This window comes from Amia ocellicauda, chromosome 13 (genome assembly GCF_036373705.1).
Source record: "Amia ocellicauda isolate fAmiCal2 chromosome 13, fAmiCal2.hap1, whole genome shotgun sequence".
NCBI lineage: Eukaryota > Metazoa > Chordata > Actinopteri > Amiiformes > Amiidae > Amia > Amia ocellicauda.
In genome coordinates this window covers 31777963-31805894 of record NC_089862.1, presented here as the reverse complement: position 1 = coordinate 31805894, position 27932 = coordinate 31777963, and the positions used below count along the sequence as shown (strand labels likewise).

Below are 27932 nucleotides of genomic sequence, written 5' to 3'. Positions count from 1 at the left end.
GAAATAAAAAACTTTGATGATGTAGATGTCCCATAGATGTACTGCAGCATTAATCATGGTTTAAATCTTCAGAATATTGCAGCACAAAAGCCATTTCTACTTTTCATTTGGAAATTTATTCAACATTTGCCAATACACCCCTCTGAGATTTGATTCATACAATGATTAGCAGTGATACAATAGTGAGATTGTTTGAGATTCTCTACAGGCGCTAATAACAACACACTTTTTAAAAACAATGTCCTTCACATTATTAATATTTAAGTGTAAAAAAATTTTTTTTAAAATATTGCCTGTATTTCCTGTTCAAAAATGTAATTTACAGAGCAATTGCTTCTTAATAAATTTTAAGAATATAACCTTTAAATTAAGGCTAAGGAATCATAGCAGTGCACTTTTGTACTCTTGCATGGACATTAATGGACACAATCCCCCATCTTTAAAGCTATAAAAGTTGTACAAATGGTATGCATTAGTTGTATCAATTAACCATTTAAACACCTTTTCAAACAGTTAATCTTGCAGATTGCTTGTAAACACATTCCTTAACTGCAATGCAGTTATTTTAATTTAATAATGTGTAAAAAAAAAAAAAAAAAAAAAAAAAAGTACAGTAAAGCAAAACATAACAACAAACAAACATTACTGACCTGTTGAATCCCCTTTCATAAGAAGCATACAGAGCCCTGTCATTCTGGGCATCTCAGCAATAAAAATACTAAACACAACAGGGCCAATACAAACACACCAGAACCTGTTAGATTGTACTTGCAGTGCCTGAAGCAGACAAATATGCAGAGCGGTTTAAATAAGGGGGCGTGGGATTCTTCATGGAAAAATTTGACACAGTGTGGCCCCCCACTAAGAGCAAACGACAAAACTGTACTGTATTTTGTGGAAAGGAGCATCTCACAAAAAATAGAGCGCCGTGGAGTACAGATTTGCAGTTTTCCATTAGCAGGTGGATCAACGTTTTGTTTCAGTGGCTCTGTGATTAATGGTGCTGATTTTACAGACAGCACGACTCGAGACGTTTCAGATGATGCTCGAGTTGCTATTTTGTGCATAGATAGTGTTCTAGGATGAATTCCTCCAACCTACTTACTCTTTGGTGCATTTCCACATTTGAGGCTGTTGAATTTCAGACTCACATTTTCATCCCACCCAGTGCATCGTGGTCAGAGTTGAATTGCCTTCCCTCGTCACGTCAGCACACTACTCTCTTTGACGGTCGGTCTTCCTTCTGTCGCATTCGCGTTCAGGGCGTTCACAGGGAGGAGCAAGTCTTTGACTCTTTGCGTTTCTCTGGACTCCATTTTGCGGCTGCGTTCCTCTGGGCTGAGCTTATCAAGTTTGGCCGCCTTTATGGTCGCTGCTGGGAAAACAGTGTTCTGAATACTGCGATACAGGAACCTGGGCAAAAATAAAAACGTTGTTATTACCCTGCATGTTTTCTTGTACTTTTGCCACTTTTATCACTATTTGTTTGTGCAAAAATATATCATTTCATTTTTGGTCAGTTAATGTACCAGCGCTAAAAATATGAACTATTATACATTATTTTTTCCAATTGGTTACCCACGTAGGGAAGGTAATGAAAGTGTACTAATTAGAAAGAAGGAGCTTTATGATTAAAACCCCCACATTTACCTGGGGAGCAGAGCCAGGACTGTAGTCAGGACACAGACGAGGTAGAAGATGGGATCTGACATGTGTTTCGTCATGATCCACAGGGGGCTGGCTGGCGAGTTGCAGGTAACACAAGTGGCACTGAAGATTAGTGTAAACGCGAAGTAAAACAACGTACTCCCAACCAACACAATAATGTGTATCCAGGTCTACAAAAACAAAACAAAAATTGGTAATGTAAAAGCAAGGCATACAGAGATCAAGGAATTGAAGAAACGGGCAACCGTGTGGTTTCAGAGTGCCTGTCCTAATTTGTATTATTTACTTACCAATGTTTTGCTCTCTATAACGAGGTGCAGCAGAATAATAAACAGGGCAGATGTGTTAATTGGTGTCCCGAAAGAGAAGACGCTGATGTCGGAATCAGCGTATGCCTGCAAGAAGAGGGGTGTCGGCTTCAAACTACATTACAGAACAACAATAACACCAGGAATGATCTGTATAGTTTCAACGTTCAACACGGCAATAGAATCCAACCTGCGAGATGGCACTCATATTGACATGATTAGGCCTAGTTTACCATCCTACAAGCAGAACCACAAAATGCTTGAAATTCTTGCTCAATCTTCAGCATTTACTTAACTATGAAATATTGTATGATTTTACTATAGGACACGATAGGATTTGAACACTTTGGAATTCAGTCATTACAAAAACATTGTTTTTTTTTAGTGTTAGTCATGCTATCCCTCTTGAGGAATGAAAATCATTTTAAATCTCAAATGACTTCCTCGTTAAGGAATTTAAAAAATGCAAAACTGCCGAAAGCTTAATAGCCCTCTGACAGATGCATTTAAAAAGAGAAGTATATATTACAACATTTACAACATACCAATTTATATAGGTGTACAAAAACAACACAAATATGTGATTTATGTTCAGTACACCATCACCCGATGATTGTGCAACTAACGTCAGAGCTGATTACATTGTATAAAGGTGTCCTTAATAGACCAGAGATTTGAAGAAAGTAGTACTGAACCGCCACAAACCCTGTTCTGTATTTACTTGAAATAATAAAGTGCTGTACTCACAAAGTATGGAACAAAGAAGCAGACGAGGCTCTGATACAATGCGTCGAACATGGTAAACCAAAATGTAGAGGGCAGGTAAGCCTGTGAAAGAAACAATGGAACATTTACCACATACAGCACACGGACAAAAACCACAACCAAGAATCAACACAGAAGAGAGATCTCCTAACATGACAAGAGAAGGTGTAAATAAAAACAGGATTGGCGGTCACTGGAGAAGAGTCCTCATTCCAGCGACTGACTACCTCTGAGTTTTGGCCACTTTTGTAGAGCCCGGGTATCTGTTGGAGAGTCTCTGCAGAGACATCCTTGTCTAGGACGCCATAGATGATCGGAGGGGCCGAAGTGAAGAGCAGGTTGAAGAAAATCAGGATCCAGTAATCAGTCATTGTGCTGCCCGAGAAGCCACAGTAGAACTGATACCAGAACAGGAGGTTCACATAGGCCTAGGCACCGAGAAAAACACGAACCACCATTACAACACTGAAGAGTAATCATATTCACATGCAAACATAAGAAATCATTCGTTTGTATCATGAGGACAAACTTGTTCAGGTCAATAGCTTTGGATGTTTGAAAATAATCAGCCTAACTGTGTTTTAGACACTTTAAGCAGCAACTTGATCAAATTCATGGTTCAATAATTGAGAATAGCAATCAAACAATAAAAAAAGTCAAAGAGCACTTTAATCTGTAACCTTTCTTCCTTAGTTATTAATAAACTACTGTAATAGCAAATACAATAACAAATCAAATATCATACACAATGTATATAATTACCAAATTAGAAAGTATGTCCAGAATGTTCTTTTTGGTTTCATTCCAATAATGAAACTTGACCCATCACAAAACAAAATGCTTCCAAGGTTACAGACTGAGCTGCTGACTAAGAATAGCAAATACTACCTAGTTTTTGGTACTTACAACGTTTTTATAGAAGAAATATAGAATCATGTTTGCTAATCGAGTGTAACACCAGTGTCCATGGACTAGCAACAGCTTGCTTAAGTGTTTAAATCTGGAAATGGCAAAGTCGCTTGACATCACAGCCTGTGGGGGGGAAGAAACAGGTAAGGTGAATTCATTATGCTTTACAAATGGTCACAAAGTTCACCCTTCTACAAAATAAACCATGTCTGTTAACAGTATGCAGACTATGTCAATATATCCAACATTATTTTTAAACATATTAAGTGCATCTACACAGATTGAAAGACACAATGTGATCAATTTGAAGAAGTACCTGCATGCCTTCCTGACCAGAAATTCCTATTCCAACATCTGCAACTTGGATCATGCTGACATCGTTAGCACCATCACCTGACAGGGCAACATTTAATAGAACGTCTTTACTGCTTTGTTTTTCTTATTATCTATTTACATTTGATGATGTTATAAGTGAATACATAGAACTACAGTGCCTTGCGAAGTATTCACCCCCTTGGCATTTGTCCTATTTTGTTGCCTTACAACCTGGAATTAAAATAGATTTTTTGGTTTGTATCATTTGATTTGATGCCTACCACTGCAAAACTGCTCCAGCTCCTTCAAGTTGGATGGGTTCCGCTGGTGTACAGCAATCTTTAAGTCATTCCACAGATTCTCAATTGGATTGAAGTCTGGGCTTTGACTAGGCCATTCCAAGACATTTAAATGTTTCCCCTTAAATCACTTGAGTGTCGCTTTAGCAGTATGCTTAGGGTCATTGTCCTGCTGGAAGATGAACCTCCGTCATGAACCTCTAGAAGACTGAAACAGGTTTCCCTAAAGAATTTCCCTGTATTTAGCACAATCCATCATTCCTTCAATTCTGACCAGTTTCCCAGTCCCTGTGGATGAAAAACATCCCCACAGCATGATGCTGCCACCACCATGCTTCTTGGGGTGATGAGAGGTGTTGGGTTTGTGCCAGATAGGATTTTCCTTGATGGCCAAAAAGCTAAATTTTAGTCTCATCTGGCCAGAGTACCTTCTTCCATATGTTTGGGGAGTCTACCACATGCCATTTGGCGATAGCAAACGTTTGCTTAATTTTTTTCTTTAAGCAATGGCTTTTTTCTGGCCACTCTTCCATAAAGCCCAGCTCTGTGGCGTTTAATGGCTTAAAGAGGTCCTATGGACAGATACTCCAATCTCCGCTGTGGAGCTTTGCAGATCCTTCAGGGTTATCTTTGGTCTCTTTGGTGCCTCTCTGATTAATGCCCTCCTTGCCTGGTCCATGAGGTTTGGTGGGCGGCCCTCTCTTGGCAGGTTTGTTGTGGTGCCAAATTCTTTCCATTTTTTAATAAAGGATAATGGTGCTCCGTTTCTGATATTTTTTTATAAACCAACCCTTATCTATACTTCTCCACAACTTTGTCCCTGACCTGTTTGGGGCACTCCTTGGTCTTCATGGTCTTCTTCTGCTCGGTGGCGTTGCAGACTCTGGGGCCTTTCAGAGCAGGTGTATATATACTGAGATCATGTGACAGTTCATGTGACACTTAAATTGCACACAGGTGGATTTTAACTAATTATGTGACTTCTGAAGGTAATTGGTTGCACCAGATCTTATTTAGGGGCTTCATAACAAAGGGGGTGAATACATATGCACACACCACTTTTCCCTTTTTTATTTTTTAGAATTCTTTAAAACAGATTATTTTTTTCATTTCACTTCACCAATTTGGACTATTTTGTGTATGTCCATTACATGAAAACCAAATAAAAATCCATTTAAATTACAGGTTGTAGTGCAACAACATAGGAAAAATGCCAAGGGGGGTGAATACTTTTGCAAGGCACTGTAACCCCATTGTTAATGAATGCAGATTGCTCACTGGCCTGCTAGCTAAATCTGGAACTTCTAGTCTCCCTCTTACTCATTGCGTTCTACAACTTCTGCCTGAAAGCTGAGATCGCTCTAAATCCATTTCACCGCTCTGCTGTGATTTGCAATCTATATCACAGCCCAGAGTTTGGTTCACAAAACCTACCTACGGCCAACGTCATGACTTTAAGTTTGTCACGGATAAGTTTGACCACTTGGCTTTTCTGCAGCGGGGTGGACCGGCAGCAGACCACAGCCCGGCAGTGCTTGGTGAGATCCAGAAACAACTCCTCCAAGCCCTCGTGCAGAGCAAACTCCAGAGTCCTGCCGTCAATCACCAGAGTGAAACTGACGGCTGCTTTTCCTCCCTCTTCCTTTCGGTCAAGGACTGTTTTAAGGAGACCAGACATCAAGGGTTCACATGCCTCCTGGCACAGGCAGGGGAAAAACAACAGATAAATAGATGTTTGACCGTTATCTATAGAAGTATTGATTAATCATAAAGACATTTTTTAGAACCAGCAATATTTCCAGGATTTGTTTTCTTTACCATTTACACTTCGTTTGCATGAGCACTACTAACTCAATAGATTGTCTTCCAAAGCAGAATTGTTTCCATTATGAAATCAAAAAGTAGTGAAGGGATATCTACTAACCTTACTGTCACAATTTGCAGTTAAAACGTGATCGTCAGGCCTCAGCAGTCTGCAAGAACAGGCGATATTGACAGCAGTCTCTTGTTTATCCCCAGTTAGGACCCAGATGTTTATCCCTGCTTTCTGTAAAGCTTCAATGGTCTCTGGGACATCCTCCTGTAGTCGATCCACGATCCCAGTGGCACCTTGACAGAGAGCATTTCAAGAAAAAAAAAAAATGGTAAAAAAGGCAGATTAAAGCAGTATATTCTCAACAAATTCACATACAGCTCTGGAAAAAATTAAGAGACCACTCCAAGTTCAGAAATCAAATGTTAATTTTTTTCAGAGCTGTAGTATAATTAATTGCATCTTAGACCTCCTTTTATGTTATATTAAATAAAAAAGGACTAAATATAAATGTTGGACATCTACTAGAATATCAAAAAACCAAAACAGCCGATCACAAAAACAATCATGTTGCACATACTATTTTCAGAAAATATTTTGTTTCAGTAAGCATACATTACTCATACACATGGGTGATTAATTGTGGCTAAATTTGTAAAATTGTATTTTTCGATTTTTAGAAGACTAAACAGGAAATATCAATTGTTATTTTGTGTCACAATCAAACTTAATTAAGCAATTTTATTTTTGTATTGTAAATTTTAATTTGGCACATTGTTCAGTATTGTAGACAGTTATGACAGCGATTTGGGGGGGGGAGGGGGCAGAAGTTTATTGCGTGAAGGTACAGATTAATACGATTCTAGTTTATTTCGGCTTTCAGTTTATTATGCCAGAATCCCCTTTTCAACCCAAATTACAGAACTGACAAAAGAAAATCGCTAAGATTAACAAATACACAGAAGTAATAGTCCGAGATGTATTCAACACAGCAAACCTGACTGGCTGATCTCTCAGCGAAGATGAAAGCACACATCTGCACCGAGTTTACAATCAATGCAAAGTAAGCAATGTTCATTATTATTAGTATTGTTATTATTAAATATTACTGGTAGTAATAACAACAACAGTAAAACAAATCAACACTTACCAAGCAGCGTTAAGTTAGTTTCCAGTTCCAGTGCAGAGTCCATCAAAAGCTTATCCCTGTTTTCTATACTCGTCTCTGCCAGAAGATGATTCTTCAACCAGTCTTCATATTCCGCTTCACTAAAAACCTGTTGAATATCAAATATATACATTTTATTTTGTATTTATTCAGTAAGTAAATTCACAATTTTATTAATCACAAAATCACAATCATTTTGATCAATTTTACATGACTTTGATCTCTTTGTCTTGCACAGTAGTATGAGATTCCTAAAACAACATATAGAACTGAAAGAAAATAAAGATAAAACAAATGGATACGCAAAGTACCTTTTTAGCAATACATAAAGTGCGAAGGCCTTCTCTCGCGTAGGCATCTAAATGTTTCTGTGTTCGTTCTTTCATTTCACTCAGCATCTTTTCGAACTGAATGTTATCTGAAAGTAAATTAAACCAATGCAGGAAAAATTAGAGCGTGTAAGGACATTACATTCCCAAGAGCCACAAACCGGTCAAGAGGACCAACTGTAATGAAGTGGCTTTTCCACGGTAATTACTCACAGGAAATGGAATCACAGCACAACAAAGTTAAAGTAAAAGCGACCTGAAGCTCTCAGATCAGAAACAGGAGAATTAGAGGGGAAAAAAAGCTCTAAGAAAGAATTATAGGACTAGATCTCATTCTAGAGGGACAAATGCAAGTGAACAACATCTACAGTAGACCATTACTGGTGCATGTTATGTTGAGCATACTTAAAAATATATATTCTAGACTGCCTAGATTTGGGGAGCTTTTTTAAGACAACACATTTCAGACTATGAGCATTTATTCCATGAAGGTAACATTGGAGAAAAAAGGAAACTCTACAAATGGTCATTGTTAATGTTCTCTACTATCAATACACAGCTTTCAATTTTCTATTCTCTTCACACTTGCAACTTCATGTCTTGCGGTTTAGTTCTTGGTATGAAATTCTGCAGAAGTGTGTAGTTATAGTAACACGAGGCCAGATTTTATGATGATGCACACTGCCCTCAGACTGTCTCAGGAACATGACATCTTAAAACTGAGAGAACGCCAGTTTAAAGAAAATCACAATAATCATTTCCTTGTTTTGTGTTAAACTTATGTGAAATAAACTGCTTCCAGCTACTTGGGGACTCCTAACAGGAAGACCACCCATTATATACAATACAGAATGACTGTTTACTCCATTAAAATGTCCCTAAAACAAAGGATAATTCACCTTTAGAGGAGCTGGCAAGTAGATCCATGATAACTGAATCAGCCCCTTTTGTAAAGACGACGACTTCATTGGTGAGCGGGTGTCGGATCACTACGGACATCCTTTTCCTGACCGAATCGAAAGGCAGGATGTGCAGGAGCTGAAAGTCCAAGTTTCCAACAGCAGGCAGCTCCACAGTGAGCTGGTCAGAAGTCCTTGACCGTAAAGTGCACCTGAAGGCTCGTGCAGCGTGAACCAAGGCTGCTTCATCGGGGCTCTCCGCCTCGTAATTCAGTTCATCGACACTGAGCTGCCCAGACAGAGGCTCGGAGAGAAGGCTGCCAGCAGCTCTCTCAACCCGTGGCTGGTCTGCAAAGTCACTCGGTGTCTGGCTGTGGTTGGGCGAGTCTTTCCGATTCAGTTCCACAGCCTCCTGCTCATCTTCGGTGACAGCACTTGGTGACGAAGGCTTCATTTTATTGAAGTACCGGAGCCTGCCGGTGAAACCGGCAGGACTATCTGAGAGAGACCCTTTGGCACTAGAGGGGGAAAAAGAGCTAAAGCGAGGAACAGAGAACCTCTGAAACAGCTGCTTGATCTCCTCCAGGGACTTCAGGGGGGTTCGGGGAACATCAGGCATCTGGGCCTTGGAAAAAGACGACAGATTGACTATTCAATTGACAGTTTCTGCAGCCAGTCAAGTACCTTCTTGGCATTAAAGGAACTATAATGGTGGAAAAAAGAAAAACTGCTTCAACATGGAAATTGGGCTTAAAGGCATTCAAGACTGAAAACAGGAGACACTTCTTCACACAGATGTCACAATCTGGAACAAACTCCCCAGCGATGTGGCTGAAGCTGAAAACTCTTGGGAACATTCAAAAATATACTGGATAAGATCCTTGGATCACTTAGTTATTAATGGACACCAAACAAGCACGATGGGGCGAATGGGCTCCTCTGGATTGTAAACTCTCTTATGTTCTAATGCTGTTGTGAAACACAGATTGCTGACAATTGGTACCTACCAAATATCTAGGTTGATTAGATGATGACACCACAACAGTGTTACAAATGGCAAGAGCGAGAAAGAAGTCCACAATGTAGGTCATTTCCAGGGATCCATCTCCAGGAGCTCCCTCCAGCATGACCGAGGGAGAAGAGATCTGGTTGAACTTCTGCAGGAGCTTAGGGTCAGGCACCACATCACGCTCCTGGTGAGGAAGAACATTGTATAATTGATTCACACGTGACTTTGACGGATCTTTTCTTACACACGCTGCGGTACAAACATCTGAAGGAAAGTGTAATGTCTTTGAGAGATGAGGACACCCTTAATGTACTCAGCGTCTATGGCAAATGGGTTACCTATCATTTCCTTAAAGACGAGCTGTGCATTAACTGGAAAGGGGGTTGAGAGCGGAAGAAAAGGCTTACCATCCGACTGCTGAAGGCGACGTGGCGAGGACTGTGCACCTCCTCCTGCTCGTCCTCAGAGACGTCCGAGCTGCTCGAATTGAGAGTCTGGAGAGACGCAGAGCTCCGGTTGCAGCTTAAAGACTTGCAACTCTGGGTCTTCGAGCTGGACTTGGATTTTACAGTCATAGTGTGGTTTTCCTCATCTTCAGAGTCCAGGTCCTTATATAACTCCAGTCTTCTCGCTGTAGAGGACATTTTTTTTTTTTTTAAATAATCAATTGCACATTTTTGAACATGACTGTGGTAGATTAAAAAGTTACCCTTCGTTGGTCAATCTATGTGTGGATCAAAAAAATCTAAATGGAGGTAAGTGAAAATAACTTAAAACACAAGAATGCCCAATATCACACATTATATCTTCTTTTTTAGATAGATTCTGCATCAATGTTTCTGCCTCAAACCATGGCTCATGAATTACACATGTTCCTATCATTTCATATAGCATCTCAAGGATTCAGTCAGTCTACCAGGACACACTGCTTAAAAAAAGGGGAACTAAAGATCTTTTCCAGCCTACCATTGTCCTCGTGGGGATATTCCACACCAGCAATGCTGCACCGACGGAACACCATTTTATTCTCGGTCAGAGTTCCCGTTTTGTCCGAGAAAATGTACTGGATCTGGCCCAGATCCTCCGTTATGTTCAGCGCGCGACATTGGATGTTTGAGTCTAGCTTTTCATTGTAGAAATCAACGTCATTCTGAAGGAAATAGACCTGCCCAAGCTTGACAATCTCAATGGACACGTAGAGAGAAACTGGAATCAGCACCTGAAAAAAAAAAAAAAAGTGAAGGTCACAGGTGATGCAAAAGAAAAGTCTCTAAAATACCAAAACGATAGAAATTGATTGGGTACAATTCCCATTTATATGGTATTTGTTTGACCACCACTTACTTAAACTACCAATACATTTGAGTTTTACACCATTACCAATGATGCAATGTTCAACTTTTGCGGTTGTAGCTACACCCGTTTTTATTATAAAAAAAAAAAAAATTACCTGTAAGACAATTATCATCGTCCAAAACATGTAGAATCCACCCAGAACAGGGGTTATCCCATCTGGAATCATAAACGGGGGATCCTTAAAACCATTCAGCCAGATCCCATGACCTTAAGGAAAGAAACAAAAAAACTTGAACACAAAAAAAAAAAAAACTAACCACTAATGCTACAATGCGAACTAATCTTTCCTAATGTACAATGTATCTTTATTCATCTTTACTTTTCTTTTTACATTTAATCCTATCAGTATTATCCATCTTCTAAAACACGGCTAGTTAAATGAATTAACTGGACGATTCAATGGCTGCAGCTTTAGGGTACCTATAGCTGTAGTCAGGCACATGAGGAACAGCAGAACGACACTCCAGAAGACATCGATATTCAGCCTCCTCTCCAATTTGCTGCGTTTGTACCGAGGTCCACTGTTGTTTTTCATAGCTTTGGTCTCATGCCCTTAACAAATAAAAACACAAATACAGAAATGACAAATCTACTGGAGATCAACTTTGCATTGGGAACAATAAGTGTCACTAACAATTTATATTGTGGAAGAATTCATATAACTCAAGTCCATGGGTCAAAATAGAAAAATCTTTTCATTTCTAGCCATTTCAGGTTTTAATGTTGCGGGGTGAGCACCACGCAGAGCAGCACTGAGTTGATTATAACACACACAGCCTTGGGGCAGGTCTAAGGAACACATAGCCACGGATTCCTGCCTTGCTAATCCAGGCATATTGTTGAAGGGTAACATGTCTGGCGAGGGAATGGGAGATCAGGGTTTAATCTCCGGCACAGGGTGTCTGTCCCCTCCAGTGCTAACATAAGCTCTGATGGCAACAGCCATTAACCACAGAGCAATGCAATGTATTTATTTTTAAAGATTATTTAAACATATTTGACAATTTAAGAAATCGGTTAGGTTTTAAATTCCCCATTAAATACCCATGTACTTTCACGGGAGAGTGATTTACATTAATAATCATGTGATAGTAGATAAATATGAATGTGTTATAAATCTGAATTGCTATAAAGCGACTGCTATAGATCGTCCCAGCTTGATGCTCTTGGCTTCACAGTACTTTAGAGGGGCAAATGTATGCTTACCTGCATAAACAACGATACCAATGACAGCCTCTGTATTTCGAATTACACAACTTCTTAGAAGAAGATTCTCCTTACTCAAACTCACACGATCTTTACTGGCATACTCCCTAAAATAAAAAAGTATTTTGTTTATTGATGACCTACAAATGTGATTTGAGACAAATTATATCTTAAGCCTTATTGATTTTTTTTTTTTTTTTTGCCCTGCATATTATTTTGCTGTACAACAAAAACCTAACACAGGGAGTCTCTAATAGGCACAATAGATCATCTTTATAGGCAGGTCTTGTGTACACTGCCTTACAAAAAAAGTTAGCCAATAGCATGAATGCTGCCATTGTATTCAAAATAAAATTTTAATAAACACAACAAAAATAGACCTTTGTGCCAATAAATCATAATGTTCTCTTGCAGTACTTTTGTAATCCTCTAGGGTCCTCCCATGACATCTGCTTTCCGAACTGGCTGGCACCCTGTCCTTATGGCAAGCCAAATTATCATTTAGAGATATCTGCAAATCATTTCAGGATATCTTCAAATGACTTCCTGTATTTTGGCTGATCTTGGGCTACATACAGGAAGTGATTTGAAGATACCCTGAAATGATTTACAGATCTCTCTAAATAAACAGGAAGTCATTTGCAGATCTCTCTAAATGATTTGCAGATCTCTCTAAATTTCCAAGATCTAAAAATCATTTAAAGATTCTCTAAATCATTGAAAGATATCTGCAAATCATTGAGATCTCTCTAAATGTACTTTTAAATTAGATATCTTTGAAATGATTTGCAGATATCTTGAAATGATTTAGAGATATCTTGAAATATTGGAAGATATCTGGAATTATTTAGAGATGTCTCAAAATATTTGAAGGTATCTTTAAATTAATTAAAGATATCTCTAAATGATAATTTGGTTTGCCATACATCCTGTGTATCTTCACTGATCTGCAGTTTGTTTCTCTCTCTCTCATTAGGTCTAAAGAATGGCTCCTTTCTATAGACAACTCACAACTGAGCTATTCTGTATGGTAGTTAAACACACACAAAACAAAGGAATTACATCATGATTCATTACATAGCAATTCACAAATCAAACACTGATGGAAAGAGTAATATGACAAATCTGTTACTTAAACCAAATTCTGTAAAAAAACGAATATATAAACTAATCCAAAAAATGTATAGGCAAGAACATTTCACTGCAATACAACCATTGCTGAGTTTTTACTGAGACGGGGAAGAGACAAGCCGCATTTTGAGTTTTAGAAAAAACACCTGTTGCTTCACAGATGAATTAGATTTCTAATAAACCTTCTGATGACTTACATGACTCCTCGAAAGCGATTCAGGTCATTATTTGGACTTTCACACTCAATGCGTCTATCATATAGCTCGGGATTAACTTCAAAGCCCTGGAATAGACAAAACAATACCACACCATATATATATATTAAAACAAGGTGAAACAGTATCTATAATAAGATGCTTCGAGAAACGCACATCATTGGAACCCATGAAAAAACATTTTTTTAGCACCTTTCAGCCACCATACACCACCTGTAAACACAAATAAAAACAGAAAAGCGCCGCCTGCTTCTCATGCAACTTCACTCTCGCTACTGCAGCTCCGGTATCCTATTCGAATAGTATTATTATGAAGTTTATTGATATATAGTTAGTCTTTAAAAATACGAGGGTTTTGGGCTTTGAAAGGGGGATTTATAATCCTGTTCGGTGGGGAAATGAGGTCCATCATAATGTCATATCTTAATGATTCAGGGTTCCCCTCAGCTATATTAATAAAAATGGGTGCTTGAAAGTCAAAAACAAAGTACGAACTTGAAAAACAAGTTACCACCAACCCACTCACAGCCCCCAATTTAAAAACAACAAACGGAAAAATACGGAATCAGTAAAAAATAAATCCGAAAATTCTAAATAAGAAAACGGATTTCATATAGCCCTAATTGCTGATGAACTCTCCATTCTGTTGCAGTGTGCTGCAATGCATACCTGCTCCGAGATCCCTCGAACAACCTGCCGCTGCTTTAGGTTCGTTTCCCCATCCAAGTTGCTGGTCTCTATGTGACAGATCCTGTCATTGTCAGAAGAGTACAGAAGTACCATATCTGCAGGAATGATCTCATTACACGAGAGACGAATGAAGTCTCCAACACGGACATCCTTCCAGCTTTGGTCAGTGTATTTCTGATGTTTCCTGGAACAACAGAATATATTTCAATAGTTTATAATCACCAATAACAGCTGAACAAGCCTGTGCAATTAGCAAACAGAAGGATAAAACAGAGCAAGGACATTTTGAATAATTCAGAATTGTATTAAGTAAATTGTTATTAATATAGGCTTTACAATGTCACATACGGTTTGATTCATGCGGTTCAGTTTGTTTGGCACTTTATGTGGAACCTATGATGAAGACGTAACCAGGATGTGTATCAACTAAACGGACCAAGACCACTAGAAAGGAGAGATTTACCTAGTTCGCTAACAAACAGACCGGAGTTTGCAACATTGCTCCGCCACTTTGTGCAATGTGACATTAAACGTATACTGGTTTACCGCTCCAAGCAGCGAACACAACTGTGGAAGTGACATACGCAAACGCAAAGGAAATGCCCAGCCTTGGAGCTTAGTTGAAGGCCTACAAACTGCATAAGAACATAAGAAAGTGTCCAATCGAGAGGAGGCCATTCCCCCCTAGGACCCTATCCAGTCTGTTGTTGAATGTTCCCAAATTGTCTCTTCAGCCACATCGCTGGGGAGTTTGTTCAGATTGTAACGCCTCTCTGTGTGAAGTGTCTCCTGTTTTCTGTCTCGAATGCCTTGAAGCCCAATTTCCATTTGTGTCCCTGGTTGCCTGTGTCCCTGCTGATCTGGAAAAGCTCCTCTGGTTTGATATGGTCGATGCCTTTCATGATTTTGAAGACTTGGATCAAGTCCCCACATAGTCTCCTCTGTTCCAGGGTGAAAAGGTTCAGGTCCTCAGTCTCTCAGTAGGACATTCCGTTCAGACCTGGAATAAGTCTGGTTGCTCTCCTCTGAACTGCCTCTAGAGCAGCGATATTTACTACTTGACAGTGCAGTACTACATTGAAATACACAAAATATCCTTCTTGCAAGTCCTGATGTAAATGTATGCACAATAATAATATTAAACACTGGGCTTCATCTCCAACTAAAAGCCTTTGACAGTCCAATAGTGAGTTATCATGGGGCATTCCAGAAAACAAAGCGCAAATTGTTTAATGTTCCTTTTCAAAGCAAGTGGATTTATAGTCCCTCAAGGGCCACCATAGTTAATTTGTATTACCAGGCAACAGTTTACTTTACATTTTGCAATTTACCTGCTACACACCGCACAGACAAGGTTATTGATCATCTTATCTCACTTGCATTTCCTGTAATCTTCCCAAAGGTCCTTCATAGCAGTGTTCACAAGAATAACCAATACGGGAATTACTCCTTTTTCAGGCTGGAAGGCATTCACTACAGGCACACAATTCAAAGCCGAAATGAATATGAAATAGTGATTTGTGCAGCTGTTCAAACTGATTCTTGGGAATAAATGACCAAACGGTGTATTTGCTGGTGCAGATTTTATTCCCAGCGTAAGTCCCACAACCACAATTATTTTCTTCTCACACATTTTTCACTTTGGCACTTTTCTTTCTTCTGCGTGGGTTTCAGATTCTGCCACTGACATCTTCACAACAGATTTCACTGGATGCTTTTGTCATCAAAAATCCAAGAGGCACATTTGTCCTATTTTACGCATCGCCATAAAACAATCGATCAGCTTCAACGAATCCTAATATTCAATTTCTTAAGTTCCTGAAGCACTGGGCGTGGTTTCTCATCATGATTCTCTGACTTCTACACAAGATACCTAGTTCCTCTTCATTTAACAATGTGTTGTATAGGCTAACTGCTATAATAGGAGTTGGGAAACTCACCTGTGTGAATGGCAGATGTCCTATACCTCAGTTTATCTTATCTATACATTATATCTATAGTGTCACACTTTCCTGATATGAAATATAGAAGACAAATTGAAGTCACTGTTACTGCATTGACACTATCCGCTTTTAGGACGTCTCTATGGCAGTGAAAACATGACATTACGTACAGCCTGCTCAAGATTCGGCCCTGCAATGGTTTACAGACACAACTTGTGCATCATTAGGCAACGCCCTCACGCAGAGATTGTAACGATAGGCAACTGTAGGCAATTTTCAAAGATAACGTTTCTCTAATCATTAACTGTTAACCTATGTAACCTTTTTTTGTTTTCGTTTCATTTTTTGCTTCTTCATATAATTTGTTTCAATGAAAAACAGAGTCCAAGGCAGACAAAGGCATATATTTTACATTTATAAGTGATATAATCTGTTAACATATTAATTTTCGATTTTAAATCAGGATTACTGTAAATGTTCATTGGGTTTAATCTTAATTACAGCGGGGCATGTAAAGATATTCACTCCACTTTTGCAGTCTGACAAACACACACTAGACCTTTACTTCCTAGGACAGGATTGGAAAGCAGTATTGCCATTTGGGGGAGATGACACCAGATTCTATGCTCAGATTACTTTACTTACTTTACATTAATTTTGCAGTTTTTAACCTTAAGAATACTATATGCACTTCAGATTTCTGTCCTAAAATGTTCAAGAAAAGCTGGTGAATAATGTTCAACTGCAAATGACAATTAAACCATTTACCTGCTATACACTTTGGTTATGTTGTTGTTTATCCTCTTATCGAATGTGTATCTCCTGTAGTCTTCCAGGGCGTCTTTAAAGGCAATTACAATCAGGACAACAAGTAAGGGAATCATTGTAATTTCCTTTTGAAAGGCTTCGACCACAGGCACCCAGTTCAGGACAACAATGAAGAGAAAGTAGAGATTGGCAGCTCTGGAAAGAAATCAGTACAATACTTACATAAGGGGACTGATATTTTAAGATGCAAAAATAACACTTGCATCAGAAATCAAACTAGGATGTGGAATTGTGGGATTTCTCCACATGCAGAAATCATGACTAATTATTCATGAACAAATTGTCATTAGCAGTAACACTTGCACTACACATTCCACGGCCTTTTGTTGAATATTTTATTTTTTTCATATTCAGGCAATCCACGTCATTGTGAAAATAAAAGGCAAATACATCTTAATTGACTATCTAATGTTCAAAACAGAAACCTTTCACCTTAAAAGTCTACTTATTCACCTACATGTTGTTAATAGCGGTCTTTATAGCATTCCCCTCAATCAGACCTCCTGTCTCATACATTGTACTTTTATTATCAGCCCCACACGTTCAATGTCTTGTTCCCCCGTCATCATGTACAATATCTGGGGAATTGCCACTGAAATTTCAATCGTGTCATCGTAGACCTAAATGAATGAAAACATTAAGGGGGAGGAAAAAGAAAACAAACTCACCGGTGAAACTGCTCAAACAGGTTCATAGGGATGAAGCTGAGCAGAGTGTACTTAGTTGTGCGTATGCTGTTGTCCATGTACAACTTTGCAACACTTTCGTACTCTTCCTTGAAGCGGTTCAGGTGGGGGATGACCGTCCTGTGCTTTCTTGCACTCTTCGGGGAACAGCTGAATGAAGGGGTCTTGGAGGGAGCCGGAGGACCATCTAAATGGTGGCTCGACTCACCGGAAACCAGGCGCTGCCAGCGGGTCCGGACCCGTTGTATGTGCTCCTCCATGGCGCCACTCACCCGTCCAGCAGGCTGCTCTCAGGAACGCAATCACACGGCGTCAGCTGCAAGAGGAGTGGGAAAAGCACTTTTATTCCACAAAGTTTGACTGTTCAAAATCAAATATGTAGGGGCTACAGAAGGAAAGGCTAACATTTGTTTAAGAAATGTAAAGGTTTCCATTGTTGTCACCTTAAACACCCACACATGAGTGAGGTTGAGCGTCAAACCTCATGGTTGCCTAACTCCGCATCAAATCATACAGTGTGACTTTTAGGCATTCAGCAGTCAGGAATGCAGTGAGACATTATTGGGATTAACAGTTAAACCGTATTTCAGAAAAGAAAAGTAAAGAAACAATCCTATGGGTTACAAATCTGGGTCTTATGTGCTACTAGGAACACAGGATTTCGTAAAATGCAGTTCATTGTGTGTCGAAGCAGGGTGCACTGTTTCTCTGCTTCTGGAATGGTGCCAGTCACGACACAACACCATCCATACTTTATGTTACTATTTACAATTTAAATGTTTTACTATTTTCTTAAAGGGCCCAGAGCGAGGTAGTTAAGGACAAACTTAACATTATATCCAGTTAACGCCCATTGGTATCAGTTTTCTTCCAATAGTCAGACTGTTTAAATAGTATCCACATAATTTAATTAACCATCACCAACATCCAATGTAACACATATTACAAGGATTATGCCATCACTATTCATCTACACATTACTACCAGTACATTTAGAGAGCATATGCTAGATCTGAAAATGGAATAAAACGGGATGATAGAAACATCAGTAAATCTTACAGCCACAAAAAAAGGAATTGATTGAGTGCAAAGTTCTGTCAATATTTGTTTTATATTTCAATTGCTTGCACACCCACACCCACCAAGAGCACTGGACTGGACAGTGGACCTTGCGAATGAAACAAAAATGTACTAAAGGACCAAGGCTGGTAATTCCAGTTTCTTTTACTAAAATCTATTCCCAGCTCCAATGGCCATTCACTTTGAATCGATTACAATTAATGTGTTTTACAAGTCTTTACTGAAATTCAACGTGCAACTGGAACAGATTAAAGGGGAAGGGAAACTGAAAATGGGAACAATTTGAAAGGGAAACAATTTATGTTGGAAAAACACCTACAGGACTGCAGTCAATATCAAGTCACATTAGTCTCCAGAATAAATTAAAGTGGGCATTTTAGCATAATTTACAACTTTATCAAAGCTGTTGAAAGCTCACCTTTAGACACTGCAGATAGAAAGCGACAAATTAAAAATACTATTGCGATCTTACAGTGGGGGAAAAAAGTATTTGATCCCCTGCTGATTTTGTACTTTTGCCCACTGACAAAGAAATGATCAGTCTATAATTTTAATTTTAACAACAAAAATCCAGAAAAATGCATTTCAAGAAAGTATAAATTGGTTTTCTTGGTGACTATGGTCCCAGCTGCCTTGAGATCATGAACAAGATCCTCCCGTGTAGTTCTGGGCTGATTCCTCACCGTTCTCATGATCATTGAAACTCTACGAGGTGAGATCTTGCATGGAGCCCCAGACCGAGGGAGACTGACAGTTATTTTGTGTTTCTTCCATTTGCGAATAATCGCACCAACTGTTGTCACCTTCTCACCAAGCTGCTTGGCGATGGTCTTGTAGCCCATTCCAGCCTTGTGTAGGTCTACAATCTTGTCCCTGACATCCTTGGACAGCTCTTTGGTCTTGGCCATGGTGGAGAGTTTGGAATCTGATTGATTGATTGCTTCTGTGGACTGGTGTCTTTTATACAGGTAATGAGCTGAGATTAGGAGCTCTCCCTTTAAGAGAGTGCTTCTAATCTCAGCTCGTTACCTGTATAAAAGACACCTGGGAGCCAGAAATCTTGCTGATTGATAGGGGATCAAATACTTATTTCCCTCATTAACATGCAAATCAATTTATAACTTTTTTGAAATGCGTTTTTCTGGATTTTTTTGCTGTTATTCTGTCTCTCACTGTTAAAATACACCTACCATTAAAATGATAGACTGATCATTTCTTTGTCAGTGGGCAAACGTACAAAATCAGCAGGGGATCAAATACTTTTTTCCCTCGCTGTCAATAATTTAAATTCATCCAATTTGTTAACAATAAACAGCTGGATTTAATGCATTAGTCCTAGTTAATTAGAAAGAAGGCGACTTATTTAAACATTTCCTCTCGTGACTCAACCACTATCTTTATTTTATCTGAAGAGAACATCTAACAACCTAAACAACAAATGTGCACCACTAGACACATACTAAGTAATACAATAATGAAAGTTTCAATATATAAACATATAATGATACTAATAAAATAAATTCCCAAACCAAATCAATTTTTTAATATTTTTTGTCTCAATCCAATCGTTATAGAATCATTCCAAAATTATGGATATTTTTTCCCTTTTCAGACTCAGTAGATTAATATACAACTGTTGACATCCCTGGTCTGACAGAGGTTTAGTTAGAGGCTGTCATAAATAATAATTACTACAACCTACAAAATACAGAACAGCTAGTAAACCGACTTTGGTAGGTCAGCAAAACATTTCATTGATATGACACATATTGTGCGTTCATTGAGAAAAAGCAACACTACATAAAAGAGACAGGAATTTAAACCAACCTTTACAAACTCAATCCTGACAGATTTATATCACCAACTTCCTTTCATCTGTTCATTTTTAAATCACTTTTGAGAGCCAATTCATGCTGCTTTCATTCTTCTGTCACACTTTCCTTTTAAGATAATTTGATAACATTTAAAAGAGGTTATAGCCAGAGTAGTGGAACCAATACATCATTTCTAAAACCTGTTGTGTCACGGTCATATTTTCATTCCACAATTCTTCAGCCAGACCTATATACAAAAGGACTCAGACCAGCTAAGCTTTCAGCAAAATCAACCAAACCTTCCCCCACTTAGGGCCGTGGAGATAAAAAGCAAAAGGACAATTTTTAAGTTTGTACTTAGTTAATTTTACCATAAGTGCATCTTTTCCATACAACCTTTGAAAGGTTCATGCTAGGTCTTGCTTACACAATGTATGCATAATGTTTATAATTCAAGTGATAGTTATGTGAAAGGATGACCACATCCTGCAACACTTGCACCACACAGCAACCTCAGAAGAGATGTGAGCTGCACCAGTCACTCGGCATTATCTGGGGTAATATCACTGCAGACCAAACACTGGTTCAAGTGTTGAAAAGAGAGTTTTAGAACACACAGGTTTTCACATTTTTTAACTAGCAGAATACTATGACAACACACAACACATTGTCTTTGGTTGTTGGTGCCAAGTTTTCTAATCATAGTGAAAACAATTTTTTTTATAGATTTAGCATGAAATGCAGGCTTACACAAGCATATCACTATAATTATAAAAAAAAGTAAAATAACCACTTCTCCCTTCTTCTCTAAAGAATGCTCACTCCCCTGAAATCACTCTCCTATCTGTCACCATCTCTTAACTTGTGTCTTCTGCCCTAATCCTCCTTGATCTCCCTGCAGCCTCTGACACTGTCAATCCCTCCATTCACCTCTCCTCCCTTTCCATTCTTGGAATCTCTGGCACTGCTCTCACCCCCGGTCCTCCTCCTGCCTCACCGGTCGCGCCTACCAGGTGACATGGCGCAGATCTTCATCCACACAACCTCTCTCAACAGGTGTACTGCCCGGATCGGTACTGGGCCCCCTCCTGTTCTCTCTCTACACCCACCCTCTGGGCCCCTCCATCGCATCCCATGGGTTCTCTTACCACCTATATGCAGATGATGCCCTGATTTATCTGTCTTTCCCCTCTTCTGACCCTCTCATACACTCTCACTTCTCCTGCTTCTATCTGCTCCCTGTCCACTCCAGTTCATCCAGAACTCATCAGGTGTTCTCGCTGCCTCACTACCCTGCTCCCTCCACTGACTCCTGCTCATAGTTCAAGAGATTGACTCTTACCTCCCACTGTCCTGCCCAGACTGTACCCAGCTACAGACTCTCAGATCTCCTCTCTTCCAGACACATCCTCTCTACTCCCCTTCCTCCAGATCTCACTCCTTATCTATCCTCACCCCTGAGGATAGAAAGTGGTGAAACGACCACCGACCAGAAAAGTCCCTGACCAGCTTCTGGCGATTACTGAAGACTGTTCAGGCTGTACCCGTAATTCAGCAACCTAATGTCCTGAACTGCTCAGCACTCTGGCTGTTATGCATTAAACTATGCTTATGCTCCTGCTAAAGTGCTAAATGTGGCCAAGGACAAAAGTGTTTTAAGTTTATTAATATATTTATCATTGGTTAAGGAAAAAAACAAATCTTAGTTAATTCCTGAAACTAAATCAGCTTTAAAATAATAAAAAAAACAACAACTGGTTATTCAATATAAATGAGAACACCACAAACCTAAAATACAAACTGCAACTTGTACACACACAGAAAGAAAGGATAGTGGGATACATATTATACTTAATCATGTAAGCCATGATGAAGGAAACATGTATTAAATATGAAAACATTAAACCTAGAGATAGAGTTATAATTGTACTAATTACTTAAAAAAGTATTCAAGGTATTAAAAAGATATTCAAGGACTACAAAACCAAGAGCAGGTAATGATCATAAGCTCAAAAGTTGTAGTTTAGACTCAGGGTCATGGTGCACCTTTATTAATTATTTTGCCAGGCTGTACAGAAGATCATTAAATAATCACTTTCAATACCATAATCAACGCCCTCTTGTACAGCACTGCCAACATTTGTACTACATTCAAACTGAAGTGCAGACCTTTCTGAGCTGCAAAGTAGTTTAGAGTAGCTACACAGTAAAGTCATTGTGTTGTTGCACATCTCATTCTTCTACCCATAAAATGCCTGCTGCTCGGAGTTCATTAGGGGCCGCCTGAGAAATACTACACCTTGTCAGAAGGAAAGGAAATCTGCTGAGAGTTAATTTGCTGAGGAGATTCAACCTGCACAGTTAAAGCTGGCTTCATACTCAGATGACAATGTAACCATGGAAAAACTCAAAACCAATACACCCACTTGCTTTAAAGAGTTTTTTGTTTTATAAATAGGGGGTAGAGGTAAACAAAAATACGCAAAACAACCTCATACCTCTTTTTATTTTCTTTTTTCTTTTTTAAAGGTGGGGTTGGAGAATTTTCAAATATAGTGGGTCGTTTCTATCGAAAACCTACCAGCATGTGGGGGAACCAGTAAAGTAGGTCCTTACTGTACAAGGGATTACTGTATTTTCTGGAGTAAATATACAAAAACACACACACAAATCTCATATCCCTGAAAATATGTGTCCTTTATGATTATGATTTGTGGACACCAATGTGGAAAGTGTAATGGAGCGAGTTGACGATTTAACTGATGCCTATCGCAGACAGTTTCGACGGCGGTCAGTGACAAGGCCTAGCATTGTAATGTTGACATAGATATTGTCCACGACATACCTGCACTCAACAGCAGCATTTGAAGTACACTTTTTAGATTCAAATGAATACTTAAAATAACTATACGTTAATGATCCGTTTCAATGTTGTTGTTGTTTTTAAAGGTTACAAACGCCTGCTTTGAGTGTGGTTCCCTGCCACAAATACCAACACATTGACTTTGTCTGACTTTAATGATTATCACATCAGAGCTGCAATGTTCACTAATTGATTTTAAAACAATCCTTAAATGGAGCCTAAGGTATCCCATTCATTTGTCATGCACTTTTCATCGCGTGCTTTAATCACCAGCCACAATTCACCACCAACGATCAACGACCACCAAGGTCACCAACAAAGGATTGTGATCAACAAGTTTTCTGTTCGAAATCACTACTTAAGCTGTGCTAAAAACAAACGGCAATATAAAAAAATTATAAACCGATACAGTACATATTCACTTACAAATGACATAAATAAAACCCAATAGAGCTATTAATAAATCACAATAGATACAGAACGTACTCAATTCGGTAACCACATAAATAAAACCTGATCACTTACTCTCTCATTTGATTGAGATGGAATACTTCTTCGTGTCCTACAACGATTCAAAAACAGCCTTGAATTAAATCCTACAGTTATCCACGACAGTTGTAGACTTTTCAACTCTTTAATCTCACCCCTTTTTATCGATAACTCCAGTTACATGCCTGTAAGCAGACTTCCTACAGAAAACTGCCAACTGCCATGCATCACTCTGTTGGGGTGTTTACCTGGGGTGCATTCACGGGGCCCAGACTTTCGTAATTCTGCACAGAATATGACCACTGAGCCAATGAATGTTCAGACTTTCCACAGATTCTATGCAAAATGACTGAAGTGATTTGTCACACTCACATAGCTCTCACGTTTTCAAAAGGACAATGCGTGAGGTTCGTCACCTGGAAAAATAGACAGAAACCGGTCAGCCTGAGCGGGGGTGGGGGGTGTGCATATTTGTTGAGGGATGAAGTGTGTGTAGTTTGTTTAGAGGGATGGGGGGGCTTAGCATAGTTTGTTAAAAATGCAAGATCTTTTTGAAAGGGGGGTGAGGTGCAGCCTCAATGCATGTGACTTCAGAGCTATGTATGCAAACACACTTCCTAGCATAACAATACTACATACTGAAACAACATCAAAATTAGCCCACAATTCTTACAAAATCGATGACTATAATAGGGGAAAAAATGCCATAATGTAATTTCCTGTTTACTAAGCTATGAGGAATCTAAGAACGACACTTTATTCTCACAGCACTTGCTCATAGAATGGCCACTAAGAGAATCGAACCCTGACCAACCCTCCGCAGTACAGTGACCTGAGCGCAGCACTAAATGGCAAAGCTTCAGAACAGCTGCAGAGGTGACGTTTATCATCCTGCTCACATCCTCTTTATCTGGAACATCAGGTGGGTATCGCGTTGAACAAGGGATCACTGTACTTTCACTGGCCAAAAACAAGTCCATATTAAAATGGTAGCTCTCATTCACTGTTTGCATTTTGTCCTAAATTGCCTTTCACTGAGCTCTTTCTAAGGTTACTAATATTAAAGCACATTCTTGATTTTTACTTATAAACCTTAGACATGCTGGCCTTCCTAAACAGAACCTAATACTGATTATTCATTGAGGCAGAACAATGATGAGTTATAAAGTGTAACAGTAATGGAGTGAATCTTCCAGCAAGACAGTGACTCCAAGCACACATCAACATGTACAAATAAATGGTTAATTGACCAAATAAATCGACATGTTGCAATGGCCAACTCAGCCCCTGGACTTGAATCCATTGAAGAGAGAATTGAAGAGTCCGTAAGTGCAGACCGAAGGATCTCAATGATCCTCAATTAAGATATTGTATAGAGCAGTGGTTTTCAAACCGGTGCTGGAGTACCCCCTGCCCTGCTGGTTTTTGTTCCAACTAAGGTCCTAATTGCTTTATTGAATCCTTAATTGACCTAACAAAGCAATATACCATTCAATTAAGTAATTAAGACCTAGGTTGGAACAAAAACCAGCAGGGTAGGGGGTACTCCAGGACCCGTTTGAAAACCCCTGGTATAGAGGAATGGTCTAAGATCCCATCTAATGTGTTCTCCAATCTTATAAAAACAAATATATATAGAAAAAGTTCAGTGTCATTATCCTTGCAAGGGGAGAGTGCATAAAAGAACTGAAAACAAGTGTGCCAATAATTGTGACACTTAATTTAAACGGGAAATAAATGTATAATTTGAGAAATGTGTAATTGTGGTTGATTCCCTTGAATCATTAATGAAGCACAATATATTCCACATGTTGGAACATTATAATATAGCCCATTACCTGTGTTATTTATTGTATACAGTCTTTGCTCAACTTTATCAAGGGTGCCACTCATTTTGGAGATGTGAATAACTTTGGACATTACGAACACACGTTGACTTCTTTACATACATTTGATTAAGATGGATCCTAGTTCTTTGATGCCTCACATTCCCAAGCATAGCCAATCCTTGAACCTGTAGACATCTCTTTCTAGTAATAATGTCTCACGATCCTGATACAATGCTTGATCTGGTCCAACTCACGTCTACTGTAGCATACATCGTTTTACTTCTCCAGCAGGCTGAGGACCAAATCAAATCCTTCAAAAAAAGCATGTCTGTGTAACTCCAATCCCTTTGCAAGTCGCCTTGAGTCCGTTAACTGCATGGCATTTCACTATGTCCACAATCTCAAGAATGTTTGCAGTGTTAAGAACACAAGTGTTGATCTTCCTGGTCCTGTGATAAATACTATTATTACTCACTGAATCTAAGTCGACTCTGATTATAACATTATAAGTATTACATGTCTTAGTATAAATAAAAACCAAGATAACGAACCATATAATACACAATGTCCCTTCCTTTTCTACTTAAAGCTTTACACAAAGTTTGACTGAAGAAATAAACTTTCAAGTTATATCAAAAGCTTTCTCATGGGCTATTTATAAAGATTAAAGAACAAGTTTTCAAGTTGCATAGTTTTTCAAGGTTTTGCACTTGCAAGTTCCACAATTAAGCAGTGTTGTGCATTAAATAAGCAAACAAAATATCAACACTTATTTAGGAGTTTCCTAATACTACATAGGTGAAAGTGTTGCTATTGGCAGAAACATTCATTGATCCGACAGCAGAGAGTTATCAGTAACAATGTTGCCACGTCTCAGCGCTGCTGCAGCACAATTGCATCTTTGTAAATCCAGGAGCAGTTCAGTCTGACTCGTCACATGTGCGAAAACCTCCTTCAGCAGCAGGAGTTTATTTTCTAGCGAACAAGTCACTTCTGAGCAGACACAGGCAGACATTACTTGTGTGTCGTTTAATATCTCGATCAAACCGGAAACACCCGCGTTTCCGTTATTTATTCATCCCTTTTCGGGTTAAGTAGAGTAAAAGAAAAACAGTGACAATGACAGAGGTATTTGTAAAGGTGATGCAGAGCTCAGAATTTACCTGGGGTCCATAAGCGCCTGCGGGGACGTTACCAGCGGCCGGCTCAGCGGAGTCTCTGCTTGTTTCGGAACCGCTGATCTCCACACACGGTGCTGCCAAATAAAGCGCTTCATTGACGCAGACCGAGGGCACCTCATCCGAGCTCACTCATACTCCCACAACACCCCTGCCAAACCGTGATCTCGGACACTGTGCGCACCCAGGCGTCTGAATCAAACGCTGAGCTGCGATCTCCGCCGCTGAGGGGCTCTCACCAAACGCACTGCGCACATTTCCGCAGTCCTGCGCGGCTCCACCAATGGGATCGGCGCGATTGTGCAGGCCTGCGCACATCTGCGCTGCAAGACCGTGACCTTCCCTCCGCTGCGCAGCGCTGCGGGGATGAGTGCCGGGTCTGCACATGTGCGGGCCGGGCTGCAGCGGCGCTGAAGGGTTCATCTCGAAAGTGATGTAGAGATCGGCAGTTTTATTTGGGTTTGGTACAAATATCAAAGAAAAGGCCCCCCTAGCAAAATGCTGAATTATCCTGTAGGATGAGACTGAGGGATAGACGCGGCTGGCGCCATGCCACGGCCTCTGAGGAACAAAAGACAAAGCGCACACAACCCAGGAGAACAGTTTCTGCTTTCAGAAACTTAATCTAATCACAGTAATAAAGGTCATCATTATATTCTACTATTAAAGTACCCCAGAAAGGTAGACCAGATCCACACACATATACTTTAAGTGCATTGTTATTATTATTATTATTATTATTATTATTATTATTATATATCTTTGTACATAATAGAACAATCAATTTAAGCTCCTCATGAAGTGAGACACACTTCAATGAATTGGAAACATCACTTCACCAAGACATTGTTGTTGTACAGTCCTCATATTTTATTGCTGTGATTAATTAGTACTTTTGAAACTAAAAATTTAATAATTTATAAACAAGTTGTATCATGTTACATTTCACACACACTTTTTGTGAACTAATGTTGAAGGGCTAAATTGTAACATACAATTCGTATAAACCCAAACATGTGCAACAGTTAAAGTTAAAGGGGAAATAGTGTATCTTAGTGAGCCTTCACATGTCATTTGAGGAACCAAGAAGGGAACACAAAGCTTCCAGTTACAATGAATGTATGGAATCCCCCTTTTTCAAA

At 39.2% G+C, this 27932-nt stretch overlaps 1 protein-coding gene across 2 annotated transcripts; it reads right to left on the bottom strand.

Annotated features, from left to right (window-relative positions):
* Positions 1-93: 93 nt before the first annotated feature.
* On the bottom strand, positions 94-26984 carry atp10d (ATPase phospholipid transporting 10D). 2 transcript variants are annotated; one of them, XM_066720617.1, is made up of 23 exons: positions 26776-26984; positions 17520-17853; positions 16792-16986; positions 14060-14264; positions 13373-13458; positions 12045-12151; positions 11259-11390; positions 10933-11045; positions 10449-10701; positions 9890-10113; positions 9481-9666; positions 8474-9098; positions 7557-7663; positions 7228-7354; positions 6189-6373; positions 5699-5960; positions 3967-4043; positions 3648-3773; positions 2969-3169; positions 2724-2804; positions 1959-2063; positions 1651-1838; positions 94-1413 (listed from the first exon to the last, which is right to left on the bottom strand). In XM_066720617.1, the coding sequence occupies exons 2-23, from the start codon at positions 17795-17797 to the stop codon at positions 1203-1205; spliced, it is 4074 nt and encodes a 1357-aa protein (XP_066576714.1). In that variant the 5' UTR covers positions 17798-17853; positions 26776-26984; the 3' UTR covers positions 94-1202. The 2 variants fall into 2 exon arrangements, with proteins under 2 accessions (XP_066576714.1, XP_066576715.1); XM_066720618.1 differs by lacking the exon at positions 26776-26984 and adding an exon at positions 25867-26011.
* Positions 26985-27932: the final 948 nt, after the last annotated feature.